Source organism: Astyanax mexicanus, chromosome 4, assembly GCF_023375975.1.
Source record: "Astyanax mexicanus isolate ESR-SI-001 chromosome 4, AstMex3_surface, whole genome shotgun sequence".
In the NCBI taxonomy this organism is placed as follows: Eukaryota; Metazoa; Chordata; class Actinopteri; order Characiformes; family Acestrorhamphidae; genus Astyanax; species Astyanax mexicanus.
This window is the reverse complement of record NC_064411.1, coordinates 9,505,887-9,530,598: the sequence shown is the minus strand read 5'-3', so window position 1 is coordinate 9,530,598 and position 24,712 is coordinate 9,505,887. Positions and strand designations below refer to the sequence as shown.

At 36.2% G+C, this 24,712-nt stretch overlaps 4 protein-coding genes across 10 annotated transcripts in view; 3 read left to right on the top strand and 1 right to left on the bottom strand.

The window, feature by feature from the left end:
* The window catches only part of LOC111188756 (zinc finger protein 665-like), a 427,711-nt gene that overhangs the window by 296,452 nt on the left and 106,547 nt on the right, over positions 1-24,712 (top strand). For 3 of the 4 annotated variants that reach the window (XM_049477571.1, XM_049477570.1, XM_049477569.1), the window contains exon 2: positions 165-3,075. In XM_049477571.1, coding sequence (XP_049333528.1) covers positions 284-1,558 — 1,275 coding nt within the window. In that variant the 5' untranslated portion in view covers positions 165-283 and the 3' untranslated portion in view covers positions 1,559-3,075. The remainder of the gene's footprint in view (positions 1-164; positions 3,076-24,712) is intronic. The other variant, XM_049477572.1, reaches the window with a different exon arrangement.
* LOC111188587 (NACHT, LRR and PYD domains-containing protein 14-like) overlaps positions 1-24,712 on the bottom strand; it is a 252,123-nt gene that overhangs the window by 154,710 nt on the left and 72,701 nt on the right. The window lies entirely within an intron of this gene.
* Positions 1-24,712, top strand: part of LOC111197522 (zinc finger protein 271-like) — a 205,030-nt gene that overhangs the window by 163,892 nt on the left and 16,426 nt on the right. The gene's annotated exons all lie outside the window — the stretch shown is intronic.
* On the top strand, positions 16,807-23,088 carry LOC111190814 (uncharacterized). 3 transcript variants are annotated; one of them, XM_049477384.1, is made up of 6 exons: positions 16,807-16,886; positions 18,632-18,737; positions 19,884-20,096; positions 20,204-21,292; positions 21,832-22,000; positions 22,330-23,088. In XM_049477384.1, the coding sequence occupies exons 3-6, from the start codon at positions 19,886-19,888 to the stop codon at positions 22,454-22,456; spliced, it is 1,596 nt and encodes a 531-aa protein (XP_049333341.1). In that variant the 5' UTR covers positions 16,807-16,886; positions 18,632-18,737; positions 19,884-19,885; the 3' UTR covers positions 22,457-23,088. The 3 variants fall into 3 exon arrangements, with proteins under 3 accessions (XP_049333341.1, XP_049333343.1, XP_049333342.1); XM_049477386.1 differs by lacking the exon at positions 18,632-18,737; XM_049477385.1 differs by lacking the exon at positions 16,807-16,886 and having other exon boundaries at positions 17,421-18,737.

Sequence of the window (24,712 nt, the reverse complement as noted above, 5' to 3'; positions counted from 1 at the left end):
ATGTCTGTGAATTTATAATGGGATAAAAGTACTGAAGCCTTTATTGTAGTATGAAGGTGTCCCAGTATTTTTCTCCATATAGTGTAACTAATGTAGGTAATTCTTTTTGGTTAATTGACCTGCTTTTATTTTAATACACAAATTTTTTTTCTTTGTTTTTCCAGAATAAACAACCAGGATATTTAATAAAGAACAGTGTTAAACTGCTGAAAGAGGTGAAGCACAAGCCATCCAGAAGAATCTCCTGAAAACGCAGAAATTGTTTGCTACATTTCACAGACAGATGGAGCCAAGTCCCGACATGGAGGAACATCAGTACTCTGCCAAGAGTTTTACTAAACAGAGTGATCTCAAAAAACACCAGCGCATTCACACAGGAGAGAAACCGTATTACTGCTCCGATTGTGGAAAGAGTTTTACTGAACAGAGTAGTCTCAAATTACACCAGCGCATTCACACAGGAGAGAAACCACATCACTGCTCAGACTGTGGAAAGAGTTTTAATCAACAGAGTGATCTCAAAAAACACCAGCGCATTCACACAGGAGAGAAACCGTATCAATGCTCAGACTGTGGGAAGAGTTTTAATCAACAGAGTCATCTAAAAACACACCAGCGCATTCACACAGGAGAGAAACCGTATTACTGCTCCGATTGTGGGAAGAGTTTTACTGAACAGAGTAGTCTCAAAATACACCAGCGCATTCACACAGGAGAGAAACCGTATCACTGCTCAGACTGTGGGAAGATTTTTACTCAACAGAGTACTCTCAAAAAACACCAGCGCATTCACACAGGAGAGAAACCGTATCACTGCTCAGACTGTGGGAAGAGTTTTACTGAACAGAGTAGTCTCAAAATACACCAGCGCATTCACACAGGAGAGAAACCGTATCACTGCTCAGACTGTGGGAAGAGTTTTAATCAACAGAGTAATCTCAAAAAACACCAGCGCATTCACACAGGAGAGAAACCGTATTACTGCTCAGACTGTGGGAAGATTTTTACTACCCAGAGTGATCTCAAACAACATCAGCGCATTCACACAGGAGAGAAACCGTATCACTGCTCAGACTGTGGGAAGAGTTTTACTAAACAGAGTCATCTCAAAATACACCAGCGCATTCACACAGGAGAGAAACCGTATCACTGCTCAGACTGTGGGAAGAGTTTTACTAAACAGAGTCATCTCAAAATACACCAGCGCATTCACACAGGCGAGAAACCGTATCACTGCTCAGACTGTGGGAAGAGTTTTACTACCCAGAGTGATCTCAAACAACATCAGCGCATTCACACAGGAGAGAAACCGTATCACTGCTCAGACTGTGGGAAGAGTTTTACTACCCAGAGTGATCTCAAAAATCACCAGCGCATTCACACAGGAGAGAAACCGTATTACTGTTCAGACTGTGATAAGTGTTTTACTCAACAGAGTAATCTCAAACTGCATCAGCGCATTCACACAGGAGAGAAACCGTATCACTGCTCAGACTGTGGGAAGAGTTTTACTTTACAGAGTGAACTTATATTACATCAGTGCATTCACAAGAGATAGAAAAGTATCCCATATCTGTTCCTCTGCCATAAAAAAATGCAAACCTTAAATCTTTCAGACAGCCAAAAACACCTCATCATGCACAAAATCTTCACTCTGTTACAAGAACTTCATTTAAAAATGGCTTTTTACAGGTTCAGAAAAATGAATCTTATCCAGAGATGATGTTTACTGAATTTCATGCTGTGTTTTTATGTATGTTTGTATACCTACATTAGTTAATGCCTGCAGAGCTCTTCAACACTTAGTGTTGAAGTTTTTACACACAGAATCATAAATGGTACCACTAACAGCATAAACTAGGAACATACATTTTTACAATTTTTTCAGTGATATGCTGAATAAATAGTAAAGCGATGATGCTAGCTCAGAGTAAAATCGTATATTAAATCTCAGCATTAGCTTTAGAACTAATAATAAACAAAAGTGAGGATTTTATCATTCTGGGACATTTTTAGGCTTAAAAATTGAATATGCTTTGCCATAAGTAGGAAATGATCATTTGGTCAACTTATGTCATTTACAGCCTTAACACATTCTCAATTGTTTACATATAAAAACTTTCTTTATTTTTTCCTCCACTCCACGTTTGTAGTTTGTAGTTGGAGCGAGGGCACTGCCAGTGTTTGCTCCAGATGTTAGATTAGCATTACTTAGTCTTTTAAAATTTAGATGTCGTAGTTTAAAGGAGTAGAGTATTCTTAGGAGTAGAGAATATTCTTAGCTTGCAACAGAAGGCCAACAAAATCCTTTTCAGAGTTAAAAAAAAAAAAAAAAAAAAAACGGTCTAGCTGTAGTTTCCATACTGAAAGCAACACTCAGCAGGCTATGCAGCAGTAAGACTGCAGGATCCTTGATTCCCTCTACTGCACATGTGTCAAACACAAGGCCTGCGGGCCAAATGTGGCCACATCCAAGCGAGAGCTTGTAAGATCTTAGTGTCTATAATAAATAGGTCAGAAGCGTTCTTTGACCAAAAACTACATTTCCCACAATGCTTGTCGATTGTATTACCCGCGAAGTTACGGCTTACTGCCACTACACGGCAGTGTAGTCATTGATGTGGAAACCCTGCCGGAGGGAAGGCGTAACTTCGCGGGTGGAATTGAGACATACAAACGTTTATCCCATAATGTCCAGAAAAAGAAAAGTTGCAGACGGACGGCTGTGCTTCAAGGCGAAAGACTGGTATGACTTTTGTGTTACGAAGAGTGTTACTGACCAAAATAAACGCTTGTTAGGAGAGATATAAGTTCTGTGTAAATATTTATAAGACAATAGCTGACAAAATCTGTTTTAATGACGTTAATAAACATCACTGTGACAGCGCTAGTCACAGTTTCACCTCAGCAAAGGAGGAGCATGTGAATCACTAATCTAACCAGCCTTTACTGATTTCTGCCCCCAATAACCCTTTCAATAACCTCCAATAGCCTTTAATAGTCTTCAGTAGCCTTCAACAGTCTAACCTTGCAGCCATGGTGTGTTCTAAACTCCGTAGTTATAAACATCCTGAGGTTAGCAGCGCGCTAACTGTTTATAATGTCATCCCAGCAGTGACTCCGTGACGCTGCTCTAAACTGCTGCTGTTAGCTGCTTGGGCTGAAAGATGAACTGTATAGAGCTGTATTATCCGGTTAGTGGGGTTAAAACCTTTATTTTCTACACAGAAGAATTTTAAAAACTGTAAAAACGCTCCAGACTGCCTCAGCTGAGCCCTGTAGCCCGTGGCTGGGCTGTAGCTCTGACTCAGTAAAGACTGCGGGCTTGTGCTGCTGCTGCAGCTCCGACTAGTGGTTGTATGAGGAACTGCTAAATCTGAGGAAATGCTAAATCTGTCACATGTTCTTAACAGCTCACAATTTTTAATTTTATATTTATTAAGCCTTATTTCAGTATCAAACGTTTTGATCAAAGTTAATGTAACTTGTATTTTATGTCATTCCTATTCACTTGACTAGTTTGGTTCTTGATTGATGGAGTTTTTGGATTTCATAACATGACAAATTAAAAGGATTTATGTTAATAGAGCAACAAGCAAACATTTTTTCCATGCAACTGTAACATTTGATTGAATAAATAGTATATTGAGAGTTATTTAACATTAAGGAGTAATTACATTCATTTTATATTACATTTGGTTACATTTTATTACATTTATAAGTTACATCTGGCCCTCAGTGGACAGCCAATATGCCAATGTGGCCCTCGGCCAAAATGAGTTTGACACCCCTGCTCTACTGGTTTTCTCATTGGTCTATGGTTCAGTCAGTCTGATTAAAAATCTGCAAGTTAATCTACAGGGATATTTGGTTGTGTTGTGTTGCTAAAGTTATATACTCTGTTATCTTTTCCTTATTTGGTATCGTTTTGCTAAAGGGTTTTTTTATATCTCTAAAGGTACTAAAAATATCTAATCCATTTACTTTATTGATTGTTTTATCCAGTACCAGCTATTATCGTTGTTTTACATCACCTTATGTATTTACTCATATTCATATCTATGTGATTCAATAAAAGGCTTTTATATTGCAAGATCTGCAATCTTATCTATTCTTTCAACTTAAGCATTTAGCCAAAAGCTTTTGTGCACAGCCAAACATACATTCAAGCAACCACTATATACAGTGCCTTGCAAAAGTATTCGGCCCCCCCTTGAACTTTTCAAACTTTTGCCACATTTTAGGTTTTAAACATAAATATATGATTTTTTTGTTTGTTTTTTTGTGAAGAATTAACAAGTGTGTAAGAATACGGAGGAGTTTTGCCTTACTATGTTCATTGTTCATTGATTAAAGGGTCAACTTAGCATGATTGATTTTTTCCAGCGGAACCATGAGTTTCTGTACATGTAATCTATAGTCTGATAAGGTTGGGGTGACCGAGTTCTCGGCTGACGTATAGGATGAATAACTGCTTATCAGTATCAGGATCCGGGGGGTGTGAGGAGCCTCCTCACACACTATTAGACTGAGGCCAGGCGAATGCCTGTTTTTATTAGACTCTGTCTAGGAAGAAGAGTAGAGTTGGGCGGGAGAGCTTCTCCCGAGAGGAACTACAGAGCCACAGGTCCTGTTCACACAGCCGAGAACTCTGGAAACCCCAACTTTTCTCACCTTTGGGGGTTTCCTCTTATTTTCACCTTTTTATTTCAATTCATTTTTCAATAATCTTTTTACTCAATTTTTGATGTATCCAAAAAAACTGTTTTGCTCAGAAGATTCTTTGAATAAAATCTGACGGAACTACAATTTTGGACTGGATCTCCTTTTCTTCTTTATGACGTATCATGCCAGATACATCATAATTCGAACAGTAGATCAATAATCTTTCAATCGTGAAGTGGAACGAAATTTATTGGATACACATTATGTTGAGATACTCAGTATTTTGAGACCATTGGTATTTAACTTGTGTGAAACTGACACCAATAAATCCATAACTCCTGCTATTTACTTACATAGAAGTGTTTTTTTTTCTCAGTAGCTCAGTCGCTGTGAAGTGTGGAGAATAGTTTTGCAATATATTGATTATCGCTGAATCGCAGTTTTGAGATATCACCGTTATCATTAATTTACCACTTTGCTCAAAGGTGCTGAAAAAAACTTGAAAGTGGGCCTTGAAAGTGCTTGAATTTTACATGGTAAAAGGTGTTTGAACCCTGTGTTTAAAAACCCCAGCAGCACTGCTGCACCTGATCTACATGTACCAACACAACACACACAAACACGTCACCACATTAGTGTCAATGCAGTTTTAAGAAATATTTATCACGAAAATAAAGCTCTCTGGCGCTGGGAATTAAATATACAGGGTAAAATTTAGGCTAATCAGATATGCAGGTGAAAAACTAAACTGTGAAAAAATATGTGTGTGAATATGTGTATGTTTATACCTACAAATCTCAAATGTAAATTGACATAATATGGACCATTAAATGACGGTAACAACCTGACTGTTTGACACTTAGCTAATCTGCATACCAGTAGGAGAGAGCAGAGATAGACTGGCTGTGTATGAAACGGTAGGCAGCTACCACAATCCCTCATGCCTGAGCTGTTCATATGTTAACACTACTAAATGATTAACCCTTTACAAGTATTAATATGAACTTTAGGAAAAAGAATATAAACAGAATTGCCCTTTTTTCTATTGTGAGTTAAATGAAGTCACTGCTGCCTATTCTAATAAGCTAACCGTATGACTAGCTTGACGAGCTCTGGGGACATTTTTACATGGGATGTGTCTGAAAGATCTGTGGAAAAAAAGACATTACTTAAATTAATAAAAAGTATTATTACAATCGTTACAAAAGGACTTTCTGAGCTGAAAACAAAAAAAAAGAAAATATGTTTTATAAAATTTATTGAGATATCATATATATCCTATACCCAGTTTATAGACACATTTGGGACATACCGGGGTTGGACAATGAAACTGAAACACCTGTCTACAGTCACTCAGTTTTGGATCTTAGTTTGCATAAAAATAAATTTATGCCAGTTTTTACCCTGAGCTCTGGCTTGCTCCAATTTTTTTACTCCTTTTTTCCTCTCTGTGTCACAAACTCTTCTAGTTCCTCCCTTTACCCAAGTTTGATTTTAGATAGTCTTTATAGCCACAGGGTCAAAATGAGACGCATAAACACTACAGAGCAGGGGTCTCACCATGGGCGCAGATGATTATAGTGACCTCATCCGAAATCTACCATCTACAAGCATAAACGTTGGGGTTTTAATTTAATTAACTGTACGTTTGTGGAGTTCTGTGTTCCACAATGCCCTCGTTTTTAAACTAGGAAGCGTTCAGTTCAGAGGTTACATTGTTCGGAGCTCCGTGTTCCAGTTCCAATGTAAATTTAACGCACCTTCTCAAGTCCGGGGTTCTAAGGAGCTGGTAACTGCCTGTAGACTACAGACACAGGCAGTTACCAGCTCCTTACGGTACGTGTCCACTGGCACTTTTTTTCAAAGCAATCCGCTGCGCTGGATCTCCTTGCTCGTTTTTGAATTAAAATGAAGCAACAGAAGTAGACAGTCATAAGTTTAATATTTTTTTTTTTACCAACCTCACTGTAACCTATAGCTCTATAAATCCATATTCTGCCGCTTTCAGCTTCTCTTCTGTGGTTGAAAGGCGCCTGTTCTGTGTGTGTGTGTGTAAGAGGCTTGTGTGTGTGTGAAGACGCAGCCTGCTCTTCCCTCATTGGCTGGACGCAGCCTGCTTTTCCCTGATTGGCTGGACTGGACACAGTGCGGTGGCCGGATTTATTTGAATAAAGTTGAGCCGGAGGGCGGAGCTGCGTTAAACGCAACGCAACCCGGCATGCACCGAGGCATGCAGCGGCTCTCTCCATTGATTTTATGTATGATGTTATTATGATGTTATTTTAGTAAGCAGTCGCTGTTAACTGAAATTATAAGATGTAAAATGTTAACATTGTCTTCCTGGTCTTGCCTAGGCTGTAGCAATGAAGAAACAAAAAACAATGACAGCGTTTTTTCAAAAACCAAACAATGTGATATGGAATAGTAGGATGTCAGTGATTTGGCATCATGGTGTAAGAATGCGCGCAGATGGCACTGGGGACATATTGACATACCAGACCAATAACAGTTTCAGTATGGCTAGTGTTGATCAGAAAAGTGATTATTCTAAAGTTTATTGCAGCATATATATATATATATATATATATATATATATATATATATATATATATATATATATATATATATATATAATTTTACAGCTTGGTCCCCCCCAGTTCAAAATGTCCATCTGCGCCCCTGGGTCTCACACTCGCGGCCCGCGGGCCAATTGCGAGACGTGTTGTTACAAACAGCAGAGATGTAGTAATGATTCAGGACGCTGTGACACATTACAAATACGTGCTTTCATGCTGAAATACTTTATATTATGCTCTTTAACAAAGACAGACATGTGGTATGGCATATTAATGAGTGCATAAATTAATTATATATATAAATTAATTATATAATTTCTATTATTATTAGAAAAATAACAAACGAAAATTAACCCAAAATGTTGACATAAATATAATCTAACGAATTTCAAAACATAAAAACGAAAAACGTTAAAATGGTATTAATACAACAGTTTAACACCTGGATCAAACAGTTATAAGGATTTATATTTATGCTTAGTACACAGACTAAGCTTAATAGAGCAGACACAGGCATTCTGCTGTCCAGAATTTTAACAGATGCTTATTCTTACTCAATAGCTGGAGAACTGGACATAACTTTATTTATGTCATTTATGTCACATTTCACTTTGCTATTATGTAACTGAAAGTCACTTTTAATTTTTTTTTTTTCATATCTAAAAAAATAAAGCATCACCCTGTCATCTGGTGCTGCATGTCAAGTATATAAACCTTAAAAAACATTTGAAATACACAGCAATATAAAGCTATATGTTAGCGTTCATTTCTTATCACCAGGGCAAATTTATTTTAAAAATGTATATATTAATTAATTGACTAAAATCTCTCCTGCGCTTTAAAATGCTGCAGTCACGCAGAACGAGCTTGAAAGCTTGCATGGCACTGCGATTAAAAAAAATAAAATAAATAAAGTCCTATAAAGTGTAGCCAAATGTATGGTATTAAATTCGAATATTTACTCATATTCAATCAAGAGAAATCAGGCAAAATGCGCCGCTCTCTCTCTCTCGCATCGCCGAGCTGAATTCAGCGCGAGGCTTCAAATAATATAACAACTCAGTTTAGTTAAATTAATTAAGATGAGTGAGGACCTGTAAAGTTAATCAAATATTGTCAAATATAAAGGATAGGTTGAGGTTTTGGTGAGCTGTTTCAATTATTTGAAACCGAAACTAACTGAAACTGATATTATTCTGCGCACTATTAGAAAGGCTTTGATTTTGTTTTAAATTAATTTTTTATTTTATATTAATTATTTTTTAATTCATTTTAAATATTTTTATTATTTTTATTGATCAAATAATTTTTTTCATAAGATATATATTTTTTATTTTTGATGTATTAATTTTTATGATCTTTTTAAAGTTTTTTATTTTTCCTTTTTTATCTTTATATTTTTTCCGTCTATAGTAAATGTCAGTTTTTATTTCTAATTTTTCTAATTTTATTTATAATATTTTTAATCCCTTTTAAACTGTAAATGCTCAGCGGCACAGTAAATGAGGGTCCTCCTCCAGTGTAAATAACCGATTGCTTGATTAATATTCAATGTTGCAAACCCAGTTTTTACATAAACAATAAACAGAATAAAGAATAAAATAACATTGCTGATGTATCTTCAACAGCACATCGCATCCTATTCACTTCAATGGAGAGAGACACTGCATACCGGCTGGGTTGGGTTGCGTTGCGTTGAACGCAACCCCGCATTCTTTATTCAAATGAATCAAGCCGCCGCGCTGCTTTCAGCCAATCAGGGACTTCACACACACACACACACATTCGAGCCTTACACACACAAACGGCAAAATATGGATTTATATAGAGCACAGTAAAGTTCATTTAATCATTAAAAGTTTAAAATTGACTACACCTGTAGCCTTATTTGGATTCAAGATACGCCCACACGGCGAGACGAGAGATTTGGTGTTCTGTCGACTTGTGCTACCCTGACAAACCGTGCTACCCTTTTGTGTATATTTAAAGGTAAAAGCACAAAAGTAGCACAATATTAGAGCAGAAGTTCATGTACTATGTTTGGATAGTCTAAACCAGTGGTTCCCAACCTTTTTCTTCAGGGACCCATATTTTTACCATTGTAAGCTTTGGTGACCCAACATAAACACCCCAGCCCCCCCCAAATGTAAAAGATGTAAGTGTATAATTGGGTTTGGGGGGGGGGGGGGGGGGGGGTTAGAAATGACAAATAAAAACTGACATTTACTATATATGAATAAAATAAACACGTAATAAAGGAAAATTGATACATAAAACATAAGGAATTTTTATCTTATGAAGAAAAAAATAATTAGATCAATAAAATAATACAACTATTTAAAATGAATAAAAAATAATTTATATAAAATAAAAACAAACAAACAAAAAAAAAAGAATAATATCAGTTTCAGTTTCAAATCAGTAAAACAGCTCACCAAAACCTCAACCTGTCCAAATATTGGACAATAATTGATTAACTTTACAGGCCCTCACTCATTTTCATTTATTTAACTAAACTGAGTTTTATATTATTATATTATTATATTATTATATTCAGCCTCGCGCTGAATTCAGCTCCGCGCTGCCGGAGAGAGCGCCCGCCCGCGCGCCAGAGAGAGAGAGAGAGACAGAGAGAGCGCAGCGCAGCGCGGCGAATTTTGCTTACCCTAGACTATATATAGTATTAAAATTAAACCCCTTAAAATCAAGAGGGTTTCGCGACCCATCGTGGATCTTTGGCGACCCATAGGTTGGGTCGCGACCCATAGGTTGGGAACCACTGGTCTAAACCACCGTATCAGGGTAAAGTTATGGTAGTAAGAGTTTATTATAATCTTTTTTTTTTTTATTTTAAGATCATATTTTATTATTATTGTTATTATTATTAATTGCCATTACACTTTGACAATGTAATGACAGTCCAGGTTATTAAATGAACAAAAAATATTAGAAAAACAGAATTATTATAGTACACTTGAAATAATAATACAAATGTAGGTTAGCACATGCGCAGTGTCTTTAGAAAGCGCGTATCGATGGGTAGCATCACTCGACAGAACACCTGGCATGGCAGAATGTGTTGAATAAAATACGTGTTCTTGTCCTGTGCGGCCCAGCCTCACCCAGTCTCTACCTACAGCGGCCCCCAGATAGAATAAGATTGAGACCACTGCTATAGAGCCAGAGAACCAGCTTAAGTTCCAGACCTGAAGATTCAGACCAGTAGTTCCAATGAACTTAATACACATAAACAGTCCACAAATACAGCTACAAACTACAAAAGCATACAATAGACCCAACAATAAATGCTTAATGTTCCTACAAGTACAGGCGTTTAACAAATATCACTCATTTGTATCTCTACAGGACGCCAGAGCAGCCAAAACATTAAGTACACACAAAAATCACCAGTCACACGGCATATTACTTAGTTTCACGTTGAAGGGCAGCCTTTAAAAAGGCTTTTTAATATAATATGACACAATATCTGTCTTATTTCCATGATAGTTAGCTAAATATTTAATTAATCCAGCATGCGCTCTCCGTTTTACTACTAATCAATGCGCGTAGCCTGACCCCTTCATCCGAGCGCAGAGAAGGGGCTAGGCAGCCATGGCCCCGCCCCTGGAGTGAAAAGCATGAGTCTTATTGGTTAGATTGTCCTAAGACTTTTCTAATAGACTCATTACTACACCCTTCTCAAAATCAGGAGAAGGGTCCGCGGACACGTGAGCAGAAGACATTTTAAAGAGCTTTGATTGGTCAGTACCGCTGTCAATCATACAGTCCTATAGCAACGAAAAACACAGGCTAATGCTTTGAATTAGTTGCTGTTTTTTCGTTAATCTATAAAATAAATGCTTACACTTGCAATAATTATATACATCCTGATAAAAAAATATGTAATTATTTACATGCACATTTGGTCAGCCCTTAGAGGCCTTACTGCACACCACTGATATGTATATTGAATATGAATTATACATAATATTTAAGGCTGGACAATCATTTAAAATCTTGTCTCCAATAATGTTTTTGTAATTTTTAAACGAATATATTTTTATTAAATATTGGCCTGGAGTTCTAAGACAGCAATGGTCCTCCAACTACAACTTAAGAGGCATTTAGTATTTACAGCATCTGTTACCGACTGACGTTCATTACAGAGAGCTGCGTCAGTTCAGTGCATTAATTTGAGAAGAAAAGAGAGAACCCAATAGGCATATGTATAGCCATACACCTTATATAAGGTATATACACCTTATATAAAGTTCTTAATACCAATACAGAAATGAAGAAATTTATTGTGTGTAAAGGATGATTTACACTTCTTACATAGGTATAGGCTTCATAAATGTATTTAAAAAAAAAAAAAGTATTTATTGATTTTAATTGTTCCTAGATTTTTTTTTGTTACAGATGTACTGAGCCATGAGACTGCAAAAATGTATATAAAAAACTGTATGCTAGAACTGCATCATTTTTAATTTCTGCCTTTTTGTTCAGCAAAAACTAAAACTGGCCTAATGAAAATACTACAATTGTAATTTTAAACTAGCAAAATTACACTGAGTAATAATGAGTAATTCATTATTCCACTAATTTTCTGTTGTGTTTTTTATGTTTTAGTTGAGTGCAACTCAATTAAAAACAACGAAAGATGGGTCTGTGCCGGTGAAGGAGGTCTCGTTGCAGTGTGCAGACGAACAGTTTGAGGTCACTCTGTGGAGGGAGTCGGCCACAGAGAGAATCCGACTGGGTCAACAAATTATCCTCACGCACCTTAAGATGAAGGTGCAGGAGGGTAAATTTAACTCAACCTCCCAAACTACAGTCAAGGTAATTTTTTATATTATTAATGTTGTTCTTGTCATTATTATTAACTATATATACATATACAAACACAGACATGTACTGTGTTTTTGTTGTGTAGAAGGGCACATTATTATTATTATTATTATTATTATTATTATTATTATTATTATTATTATTATTTTTATTAGTGGGTAGCACCTTTCGCATAGAAGCATTGTAAGTGTAAAAGAACCTAAGTTAAAGTTAATTCAGACACATTGAATTTAACACATTTGCTAATGTGAGCCAAAGCCCACCCTATAGTATAGTGTCATAGAACAACATTTGTGGAATTACTTTTAATCACAAATAATCCTTTTTTTCTGCATTATGTTTATTATTAGTTACATCCAAGTAAAGGTGACTTTACAACCTAAACATGTTACTCCACATTACATTTACACACACAGACACACACACATTTATGCAGACCTCAAATAATGCAAAAAATTATAGATTACATTCAAGAGGTTAAATATTAAATGATACATTTATATATATACGTAAAATTAATTAATGTATGCACCTATTAATATGCCATACCATATGTCTGTCTTTGTTAAAGAGCATAATTTAAAGTATTTCAGCATGAAAGCAGGTATTTGTAATGTGTTAAACGTCCTGAATCATTACTACATCTCAGCTGTTTGTAACAAATCAAACCGTGTGTAAATCGGGTGAAAACTGGTAGAGTTGTGAATATTATAGGTTTAATAAACTCTTTCCACAGTGTAAATAAATCCACTGGGGGGTGCAGGGTTACTCAATCCAAAATGGCGGCCACGCTGAAACGTCAGCTCCAATAGACCAATAGACGACCACCTTTCAACATGCCCACTACACTGTAAAAAATGTCAGTAGAATTTACGGTGAAAAACTGTCAAACCATGACAGTAAAAGACTGTAAACGCTAAAAAGGCTAAATACTGTTTCGGTAACAACAAAATACCGTAAATTCATATATCATCCAATACACTAATTTTTACACATTTTCTCTGGAAAAAATACATTATTTCAACGTAAAATTCTCTTGCACTGTGTTTATAACAGAAATATTCCGTATTTTTTGGATAAATGGTAAAACCGTAATTTCTACATTATTTTTTTGTGAATAATAAATTTTTTCTTTGTTAAATATACAAGCCATTATTACATTTCCGTATTATTTAGATAACAGCCAAAACCGTAATTTCTACATTCTTTTTTTGTGAATGATACATGTTTTTACTGTAAAATATACAAGCCATTATTACATTTCCGTATTTTTACTCAACAGGCAAAACCGTAATTTCTACATTCTTTTTTTGTGAATGATACATGTTTTTACTGTAAAATATACAAGCCATTATTACATTTCCGTATTTTTACTCAACAGGCAAAACCGTAATTTCTACATTCTTTTTTTGTGAATGATACATGTTTTTACTGTAAAATATACAAGCCATTATTACATTTCCGTATTTTTACTCAACAGGCAAAACCGTAATCTCTTCATTCATTTTTTGTGAATAATATTTTTTTTTACTGTTAAATATACAAGCCATTAATAAATTTCCATATTATTTGGATAACGGCTAAAACTGTAATTTCTACATTTATTTGTCATGAATAATATTCTTTTCACCATTAATATGCAGGTCACAAAAAACAGTCAACATTGTGATTTTTTGCCCTTTTTACAAAATAAGTAATATATATTTTACAAGGCTTTTTTCACAGTTCAATACAGAAACCATTATGCGTAGAACAATTGCAAATCAATAAAATATGTTTTAACCGTTGAATTATTGATTTATGACAACATGGTTTTCTGTCTCATAAGATTTTTGTAAGTAATCATTTAAGAGCTATTCATGTGTTTATTCAGTACACAGCATTTATTTGACAGTTCACAAGTACTGCTTTAACAACCTAATGACTGGAAACCGAAACTTGGAAACTTGGAAAATGGAAAATTAAAGGCTGTTGAATAATTATTACCTGAGGTGTTTTTTTATAAAAGAATTTTACAGAAATCCCTGGAGGTCTTTTGAACTTCTTTCAGCCATAGACCACTGAAGTCATTGCCATTCTGTAGTCCTCGCATTCCCATATTTGGAGTTCTGTGTCAAAGCTGAATTCTCTATGGGCAAAATTAATGGGGCTTTCAAAAACTTGTCTCTATAAAATTTTGTGGTAAATAAATGTGCTCAGAACCTTATACGTTTTACTCGGTGTACATTTTTCTCCCAAATATCACTGGATCTGTTGAATTATTAGATAGTTTCATAGTTATAATGTGAATTTTGCTAACGCTAAGCTAAATGCTAGCGCGCACTGAACTGATGTCACAGAACTGGAGCTTAGCTATAGCGCACTATTAAATGTACAGCTGTGCTGTACTGTGATCGTATCATGTTTTGGATTATTATCCTTCTTCATAGATGATCAATATGCAGTGTAGACTCTGTTAGAGCTTCAAAAAAGCAGATAAGAGAAAGCAAGATGCTAGCTCAGTGGTTCTATCTAGCTAGATGAAGATGAAGAGTCTTTTCTTCCCATTAAATCTTTTATAAGGAAAAGGCTTAATGCGGTTTAATGTACTAAACAGAAAGTGAGCAGTGAGTAAATCTGAACCAGAACACCAAATCAGATAAATGGATCTGGCCAAAGGCACAACGGTCCAGTGCCAGAATGAATGTGTATGTGAGTTTAAATCATCGCCCAAACAGACATTTGTTCAGTGGATTATGCCCAGCTCCACTCTGGACCGTTGTGCATATGGACTAGCTCAGTGGTTCTCAAACTTGGTACTGGAGCAATGCTGCCCACAGGTTTATTGTTTAATTACAGCACATCTGATCCAATTAATAATCCCTTGCTAGGGGTGTTACAGCAGGAAACACTGACACAAGCAGCACAGTGGTACTCCAGAACCAAGCTTTAAGTGCTGTATCCTGCTTCACCAGTGTAGCCCAGTGCTATTAGCATGCTTAATTAGAGAATCAGATGGTTATGAGCACTAATCAAACTGGTCAACCAGGGTCATACTAACAGACCATCTAAACCATTAAACTCAAATTTGGTCATATGCTTTGCTGGTCAAGGGCTAAGCTACTCAACCCAGCCTGTTTACCAGGGTAGCATTATGTTTCCTCCTGAATGTGCAGCTTCTCAGCCTCTCTGACTATCATGGACCATAAAAGCAGTTATCAGCAGAAGCTAGTGTTTATCTGGATTCTCAAGCGGGGACGTAATGTCATTTACACTGCAGAAGATCCTTAATAAAAGAAAAAAGACACTTGGTGTTTTAGTACATTAAGCCACATTAAGCTTTTTCCTCATAATAGGTTTAAATTGAAAAAAAAACATGTTAAGTTTTTAGACCCTTATTTTCATCTAGCTAGATAGATCTTTGGTTCTGACTGAGAATCACTGAGCTAGCTGCTCGCTTTCTCTTATTATCTGCATTTTAGAAGCTCTAACAGAGTCTGCACTGCAAATATATAGTTTTACCTCTTATAATACTTTTACTAGTAATACTTCAATACTTTATTGATCATCTTTGAAGAAGAATAATTATCCAAAACGTGATACGAGCAGATTGTAGCCGTTTTAATAACCTGCTAACTTAGCTTCAGTGCGCACTAGCATTTAGCATAGAGTAAGCAAAAATCTCATTACGACTCTTAAAACGATCTTATAATTGAGTGAATACGGTGGTGTTCTGGAGAAAAATGCACACAGAATAAAACGTTTAGGGTTCTGAACACTTTTTTTTTTTTTTTTTTACCACAGAATGTTCATTTTTCCCATAGAGAAATGAGCTTAGACACAAAACAACAAATATGGGTATACTGTGACCACTATGCATGAAAGGGCTAAGATAAGACAGACAAGTTAATCCTTTAATTAGTCGCACAGTGGGAAAATGTACAATGTTAAAATAATTAAAATAATTTATGAACTTTTTTTAAGTTTTCCATAGAATGTTTTGTCTGTTTCATGGCATCTTGAAGAAGCAAGTATTACATTTTTAAATTTCTTTCATTGTACTTTGGTCAACATCAAATCAAATTTGTTGAATGGACTATTCCTGCTGATCTGAGATCACTTTCATATGTAAATAGATTGTGGGCAGCAATAGGGACTGGTTTCACACTGTTTGGTTTTTTGAAACATCACTTTTTAAAAAATAAATGTTTTAAATGCATTTTGTTTTAGTTTCCAAGCTGAAATTAAGTGAATTGTAAGGAAATGTATCAACATGCATTTCAAATTGTAATACAGGCTGTGGAGAGAAAGCGCGCCTGATTTTGAATACTAACAGTCGCCTCATGTGGGCGCCGTCCAATAAGCGCTTTCGGTTTCGGCGGTCACTTTTGCTGTGTTTTTTCTGCTCATACAAGACCAGCCTCCTATCTGTTTGAATGAGGAGAGACCAATATACTCTAGTCTGAAGGTGTAATTATCATTTGAACAACATATTTTACATCACTAGTAAAATCTGTTAAAATCCTTATGAACAGTTTGTAGCGTTTGTCTTAAAAAAAGCACAAAAAACTAGATTTTTTCGGCTTGTTATGGCTACTGCGCCTGCGCAAATATTTACAGCCGGGGGGAGGGGGGGTGGGGTTCCTCCGATCTCTGCAAAAGCAACAAGCTGATTGGCTCTTTTTGTTGGAAGGCGGGAGGATCAGCGTTACGACAACTCTCCTTCACGCTGCAGTCAGTGGCTGGTCTCCTCTCGAATAACATGTCTGTGTGTGCTTGATGGAGCTCTGCAGTTCATGTCAAGTCTGTTTTAACGAGGTAAACATTTCTGTGTGATATAAACGATACTGTTCAGGTGTTTGTGTCCCAGCTGTGTTAACATCTCCAGAGCATATACCATGTTAGCTAGCTAGCAAACTAAAGTGAACTATCAAGCTAAATAAGGTAGCTACAGAAGCTAGTGTGAATTGTCTCGGCTTAGTGGTGCTTACAATGAGCAGTTCCCGTTTCCAAGCATGCTTCAGCATATTTCAGTCCACATTGCAATGATAATGCGTTCGTTTTGTGTTAGATACATGCCTGTTTGAACATGTATTCGTGTTGCATCTGTGGAGCATCGTTTCAGTCTCTAAAAGCGTATGTTCTACATTGCAAGCTCCATCGCAATGAACCACGGTGCATTTTCAAGTGTGTTGAAAGTGGTTGTAAGCAGGTGTTTTCTGGATATGGAGCATTAAAATCTCACTTCTATCGCCAACATAATGCTACGTCCTCCGTTGCCCAGGGTATTGCTTTAGCATCACTTAAATGCACAATTTCACTTTGTGAACGTCAGTGTGATGGAGTCAAAGAATTGGTTGCTCACTTAAAGCAGCACTTAGTCGAGGGACGTGCTGTGAGCTGCCCAGTAAGAGGCTGCAAAACTGTGTTCACTGTAAAATCTTCATTTACTTCCCACATGTCTAGAAAACACAGACACTGTTCTGTAAATATGATTTGTGAATCATTCACAAATACAAATATTGAATGTCCTTCTACAAGTGAGCATAATGTTGCTACCCACCAAGAAACTGCCAGTGTTTCACATGCAGAAGAAACTGCCAGTGTTTCACATGCAGAAGAAGCATTTGGGGACGCGCCTAATTTCAGTGACTTGTTTCTTAGAAATGTGTGTATGTTTTACATAAAATTACAGGGGCAGCATCTTATTCCAGCGTCTACTATTCAGAACATTGTTGAAGAGATTCAGAATATACATGAATTGGGACAGGCCTATACTTTGAATAGATTACACTTGCTACTGAAAGATTTGTCAGTATCAGATGAAGATATTGAAAAAATCTGTGATACAGTGAAAGAATCTGACTTGTTCTCAGCTTGCCACACAGGACCTATGAGAACAGCATACTCTAGAGCCCAGAGCTTTAAAAAAATGTTTAATTACGTGGAACCTAAGCGCATGTTTTTAGGCAGAGATGAGAACAGAACAGAAAGATTTGCATATTATGTTCCTGTGTTAAACACTTTGAAGAGTATGCTAGAATCCAATTTTTGGCAGGTGCTCATGTCAGTAGATTGTAATGATGTTTCCGTGCCAGATGTTCTCTGTGACAGCCAAGATGGTAAAGTGTTTAAATCCAACACCTTTTTTCAGGAAAATCCAACTTGTCTTAAACTGGTCTTATACCAGGATGCATTTGAGGTGGTGAACCCTTTGGGTTCTGCAAAAAAGAAGCACAAAATATTGGGTGTGTACTTCTCACTACTAAATTTGCCCCCCCATGTTCGATCAAATGTTGATCACATGCAGCTGGTTTTGCTGTGTAGAGAGAAGGACTTTAAAGAATTTGGCCATGCCAACGTTTTTTCCAAGTTGGTGTCTGATTTGAAAGTCCTGGAGGAGACAGGGATAACAATGGCAGATGAAACCGTTGTTAAGGGAACTCTTTACTGCATTGCTGGAGACAACTTGGGCTCTCATTGTGTTGGTGGATTTACAGAAAATTTCAGTTCCTCAGAATATTTCTGCAGATACTGTCTAATTTCTCGAACTGAATTTCAAGGTAACCCAACTTCATGTGGACCAGAGCGCACCACTGAAAGTTACAAGTCTGCAGTTGATCAGTTAGAGGATGAAAATGTGCCAGATGTTCAAGGAATAAAGTTCAGGTCAGTCTTTAATTCTTTGGAACATTATGATGTATGTCTGCCTGGTTTGCCCCCTTGTCTTGGCCATGACCTCTTTGAAGGTGTCCTCTCTTATGATGTTGCACTTTACCTGAGGTATTTTGTGAAGAAAAAGAAATGGTTCACATACTCCATTTTGAACAGGTCTATTAAACAGTTCAAATATTCATCCACAGATGCTTCCTCCAAGCCATGTGAGGTCAGTCCTAAAACACTTAGGCTTTCTGGTCATGCTATACAGAATTGGAATTTTCTAAGGCTGTTGCCTCTAATAATTGGAGACAGAGTGCAGGATCCACAAGATGAGGTGTGGCAGTTAACTCTACAACTGAAAGACATTGTTGATTTGGTTTGTGCTCAGAAAATTTCAAGGCCTCAAGTTGCTTACTTGGATGCCCTCATTCAAGAATATTTAGATTCAAGGACGTCACTGTTTCCAGAAAACAACTTGAGACCAAAGCATCATTATTTACGGCACTATCCAGGATTGATTCTAAAATTTGGCCCACTGATCCGATTATGGACTATGCGCTTTGAGAGCAAACATAGTTACTTTAAAAGATGTGCAAGGCATTTGAAGAACTTTAAAAATCTGTGTCTCAGTCTTTCAGAAAGACATCAGATGCTTCAAGCCTATCTTTCATCTGGTTCAGTGAGTCCTCCATCCTTACAAATAAAAAACAGCTCACCGTTTTACTCTGAGCTTTACAGTCAACAAGTTAAAGATGCAGTCTGCCACTTTGGCTTCACTGAAATAAATGCAAAGATTTCTGGAGATGTGCAGTATAATGGATTAACATACAAGAAGGGACAGTTTTTTGTCATTAGGAATGACGACTCAGTAGAATTTGGTGAAATCATTCTCATTGTAGTGAAAGATTGTTCAGCACTTCATTTTCTGATGAGAGTATATTCAGTGGAATTTCTTCCACACTACCATATGTACTCTGTGAAAAATGAAAGTGGAAGATTGCATTGTGTACACATTAATGACCTGATTGACATGTGGCCATTGTCATCTTACATGAAGAATGGATATCAGATAGTCCCATTGAAGCACAATGTGTTGTCAGTAGATACTTAGATGTCAGTTGGACAAAGGTGTTTTTGTGTTTGTGTATCTGACAGATATGGCAGAATCAGAAATACAGAAGATAAGCAGTGCCATTACTGCAGTGTTTCCTGATCTTCCTGAAGCAGTTCTGAATTCAGTTATAGACACATTGAAGGCACTTGGTGCAGAGACCACAGATGATCTGAAGTACATTACAGAAGGAGACTTGCTGCCAGCACTGAAGCCAATACAAGCCAGAAGACTTGTTGTTTCCTGGGCGCAGAACAGTAAGTCTGTTAATGTGTAACAGTGAAAAACTGTGATCACTCCAGGACATAGACGTTAGTAATTTAACAGCAAATTACCTTATTCAATGCTTAAATGTCTGTTACAGATTCCGCCACTCCAACTCCAACCTCGGTATGTCCCTCTCCAGTTTCTGCATGCTCCACTCCACGTTCTGCCTCTCCCTCAACATTGTCAACCACATCTACCTCATCATCCCCAAGAGGCAGTTCATCTTTTCAGCCAGGCTGGGCAGACAGTTTTCAAATACCATGGCAAAAGCTCCCTGAAGAGTTACTGCAAAGTCTGGAAAGACAGAAAAGACCTAGTCCACGGCTACGACGAGAGATGATTAGAATTGTGGTTTCTGAAATTATGAAGGTGTGTAATAACCCGACCAAACACAACACTACAGAGATAGGCAAAAGAATGGTGGCCAAGTATCCTAAATCGCTACAAGATGTAATTGAGGGTGATGTAGTTGGATCTGGATATCATTCACTGGTCAAGCAACTTCAGGCACGAGTTGAGAATGTCAAACGACCCAACACATCAAAGATAAAAAAACGTAAGGCAGTTTCAGATGGATCTGACACAGAGGAAATTCCAGCTGAGCACAAAGCAAGTGTTCAAGACACATATGGCTGTGTAAAGTGGGAGCTGAAATATTTGCCACTCTCTGAGACTGAGGATAGTCAGCAAGAAAAAAAAGAAAAGATGAAGACTATGTTTGAAGAGATGAATTACAGTACAGACGACGTGAAAGAATTGGTACAATGCACCTTTTACACACAGCGTAAAGACATCAACAAGGGGACCAGCATAAGGCAACTAACCCAAGAGTGGCCCTTTTTGTTCAAGGAATCTGGAATGGTAGTACACTTCCAAGAACTTACTGGTGTCAGTCTAATGGAGTGCTTCCATGCCAACGTGGACAAGAAGTGTCGACGCCTCTTAAGTTTCTTTAAAACTGTTGATGCACCAAAACACAAACAGGTTCTGGATGTTTTTATCAAGTTTCAGACTGAGAGAGGCCAATTGGATGGTTGTCCAGGAGATGTCATCGAGATGGTACTTCTTTTACTGGCTCATTTTGGTGAAAAAGAGGATAACCTGTTTCATTATGTCGATAAGACATGCCTAGCCAGAGAGGTTCAGATGGAGAAGCTGCCAGCAACACCCTGCATTATTGTGTGTGGTAAGTAAAGCCCAAAAAGTGTAACCAAACTCTCTAAATCTGCTGGTGTATTGACAGCCTATTCTACTATTGGCTTACATTGTTACAGGTAATGTTGTACAGTTTATGGATACTGACCATTAATTTGCCTGGTACCAAGCTCAACCAATGGCTAAATTCAGTGTAGAAATGGCATTTGTTATGTCCAATTTAGCAAGTACAATTGTATTAGTATAAAGTGAGGAATGTGTGAAATGGCTACAGCAGTCCAACTTCAAAACACTGTAGAGAGTTCTCTGCCCCGCTCACCATTCAACAGATGCAAAGCTCACATTGGCAAGCAAAGACAAGTCATGTATAAGTTTGCAGTGTTTTTACTGTTTGCACATTATAAAGGAACTCAAGGAATCTTAATGAAGCTCAGTGATTGGCTGTTCATAAGATACAAGTTATTACACAAAATGTAAATTTGTAGCCATTTCACACACTCACTCTAATTTAATCCCTTTTTATTGAGGTTTATTTATTTGTTTTATTGTTGGCCTTGTTAATCTTTTTAGGGTCATCCTGCTTTACTGCTGGGATGTTCATGTTGAGCATCGACCAAGAGGTTGTCAACGACCACATCACTTCTTTCGTACCTGCCTTCTGTCTGCTGTTTGGCAGTTACTACTGTTTCAACATACACTACCCAGTGGAACTACGGTCAACACTTGAGTTCCTTCAAAGGTATAATTTCTTTGTTCTAAAACATTTGGGCACCTGTTTTATGACTGTTCAGTTTCTGTTTATATATTAAACAATTAAAAATAACCTAATTTATAAATTAAAGTTAACAAAAAATCAGTAAGAAATTAGAGAGAGTGTGTGAAATGGCTACAGGATTGTAGTTTGTGCAAAAACTTATGATCAGCATATATCAGATATTAAGGAAACGTTGGGTTTAAGCTCATATTTAATTGTATAATATTAATTAATAAGGGTTGAGAAACTTTCAATCAACACAGTCTTTTTTTGTTGTTGTTTGGTAATTAATGTATTTATTTACTTTTATCAAGGTGTTTCTTCTCGATAAATCCCGAAAGAGGCACCAAAGTCCAGTGGAAGAAAAACAAGAAAGCACTTCCTGTCAATCCCAGAGTCCTCACTCTTATTGCTGACCTTGCAGACCATGAGTGGACCTAGACATTCCTTATGGACAATATGTTAAGGTACAATGTATGTTCCATGTTGTCACTGTCCAAAGAAAAATAAGTATGTCCAAAAGAGTAGATTTACAGGAGAGGCTAAAAATGTGCCTTAATTCCAGTGTAGGTTAATGTAAAGATTTTTTACCCCCCAGGTGATTTTGGAACATATTGCTCCGACATTTTTCACAGCATGTAAAAATCAACAAAAAAAGAAGCTATATGTTTTTTTGTGGACAGTGACTTAAAATTGTTGTTAAAATTGTACCAAAAAAGTACTGGAAGTTCTGAGAATCACTGTAAGTGTACTTTTACTTGGAAAATGGCTGCTATAGTTTATATAGATACAAGTTTTATATTACACTGTTTTATGAGGTCAGTGGTTTTGTTTAGCAAACCAGGTGATTTTATGGCAATTTTATAGTAATTTCAGGAATCGAAAACAAGTGATTAGAGTCACTGAGGTTATTGTTTTGAGTCTATGCAAGATGCACATTTTCATTACTGTTATACTGAGCAGTTTCAAAACAATTGTTATTGTTGTTATTTTGTAATCATTTAATAAAGAGCAGAATTTTGTTTACGGGATCAATAATTTATTGATCAATAAAATGTTTAATACAACTTTGACCTTGATGTAATTATTTGATTTTATGCAAGATGGTGTTACATAATGCAGATTCATTGTGGATTTAACAAAATAAATATTAATCTGACAGTATTTGTTGTATTTAAACTGTCTGTAGATTAGACTAACTTGATTACAAAACTTATTTAACAGCGGCACACTTTAATAAACAAATCTTCTTGAATATATGTTAGATGTGAAATAGTTACATTAGTATGTTCATTTCATGATAAAACCCTCATACTTCATGGCCAAACCTTAACGAAATGTATATGGAATAAATCAGTTGTTATATTACAGACTGAATTCATAAAAAAAGAAAAAGAAGTGTAATTTATATGGATTATATGGCAAACAGTTTCTTTATATGGCACAAATTGTGTATATATAAAGTAAAATATGGATTTAAATTCTTTAAATGGATTTAAAATCTTTTTACTGCAACGTTAGGGCATATTGTAATGTATTTTTTTACGGTTATTTCTGACAATCACATTTATTTTACTGTAAATACTATAGGCTTTTTACAGTGTAATATACTTTTATTCACAAAAATATATTGTAAACAAAATAGTTCATGAATGTGAAATTTACGGTTGCCAAGAATTATACCGTAATAACTTATACATGTGCAACCGTTTATTTTACGGTGAAATACTGGCAGCTGTGGTTGCCAGAATTTCACCGTAAAAAAAACGGTTGCCAAGAATTATACTGTAATATCTTATACATTGCAACCGTTTATTTTACTGTAAATACTATAGGCTTTTTACAGTGTAATATATTTTTTTTCACAACAATATATTGTAAACAAAACGGTGTGTGAATATGAAATTTACGGTTGACAAGAATTATACCGTAATAACTTATACATGTGCAACCGTTTATTTTACGGTGAAATACTGGCAGCTGTGGTTGCCAGAATTTCACCGTAAAAAAAACGGTTGCCAAGAATTATACTGTAATATCTTATACATTGCAACCGTTTATTTTACTGTAAATACTATAGGCTTTTTACAGTGTAATATATTTTTTTTCACAACAATATATTGTAAACAAAACGGTGTGTGAATATGAAATTTACGGTTGACAAGAATTATACCGTAATAACTTATACATGTGAAACCGTTTATTTTACGGTGAAATACTGGCAGCTGTGGTTGCCAGAATTTTACCGTAAAATAAACGGTTGCAATGTATAAGATATTACAGTATAATTCTTGGTAACCGTTTTTTTTTACGGTGAAATTCTGGCAACCACAGCTGCCAGTATTTTACCGTAAATTTTACGTGTTTTTTTTTACAGTGTACTCCGAGCTGCAGAGACCCATGTCTCAGGACAGCAGCAAAAGTTTCAAGAGGAGCGCGGTTTCCGCCATGTTGTTTTCAATTAAATTTATTACCAAATTATGTGTAAAACGAATTACTAGTGTTGAAACATACATTATATAAAATATATATTATTTATATGGCTTTATTTTTACAAAAATAAATAATGAAATGCAAAAAACAAAGGTCCATCTCAAGTAAACAAACAGGTCCAATGTAAATGTGTATACTATTTTCAAATGTGCAACTCTATACAGTGAAATAAACAGCGCTGAACACCATCAACAAAGTGTCACT

What these genes read in the sequence shown, in the direction of transcription:
- LOC111190814 (XM_049477386.1), top strand. Translation starts at nt 19,886, where the DNA reads ATGGCAGAATCAGAAATACAGAAGATAAGCAGTGCCATTACTGCAGTG. An exon ending in TGTTTCCTGGGCGCAGAACA is followed by an intron (nt 20,097 to 20,203) that starts GTAAGTCTGTTA and finishes TGTCTGTTACAG; the next exon opens with ATTCCGCCACTCCAACTCCA. An exon ending in ACCCTGCATTATTGTGTGTG is followed by an intron (nt 21,293 to 21,831) that starts GTAAGTAAAGCC and finishes TAATCTTTTTAG; the next exon opens with GGTCATCCTGCTTTACTGCT.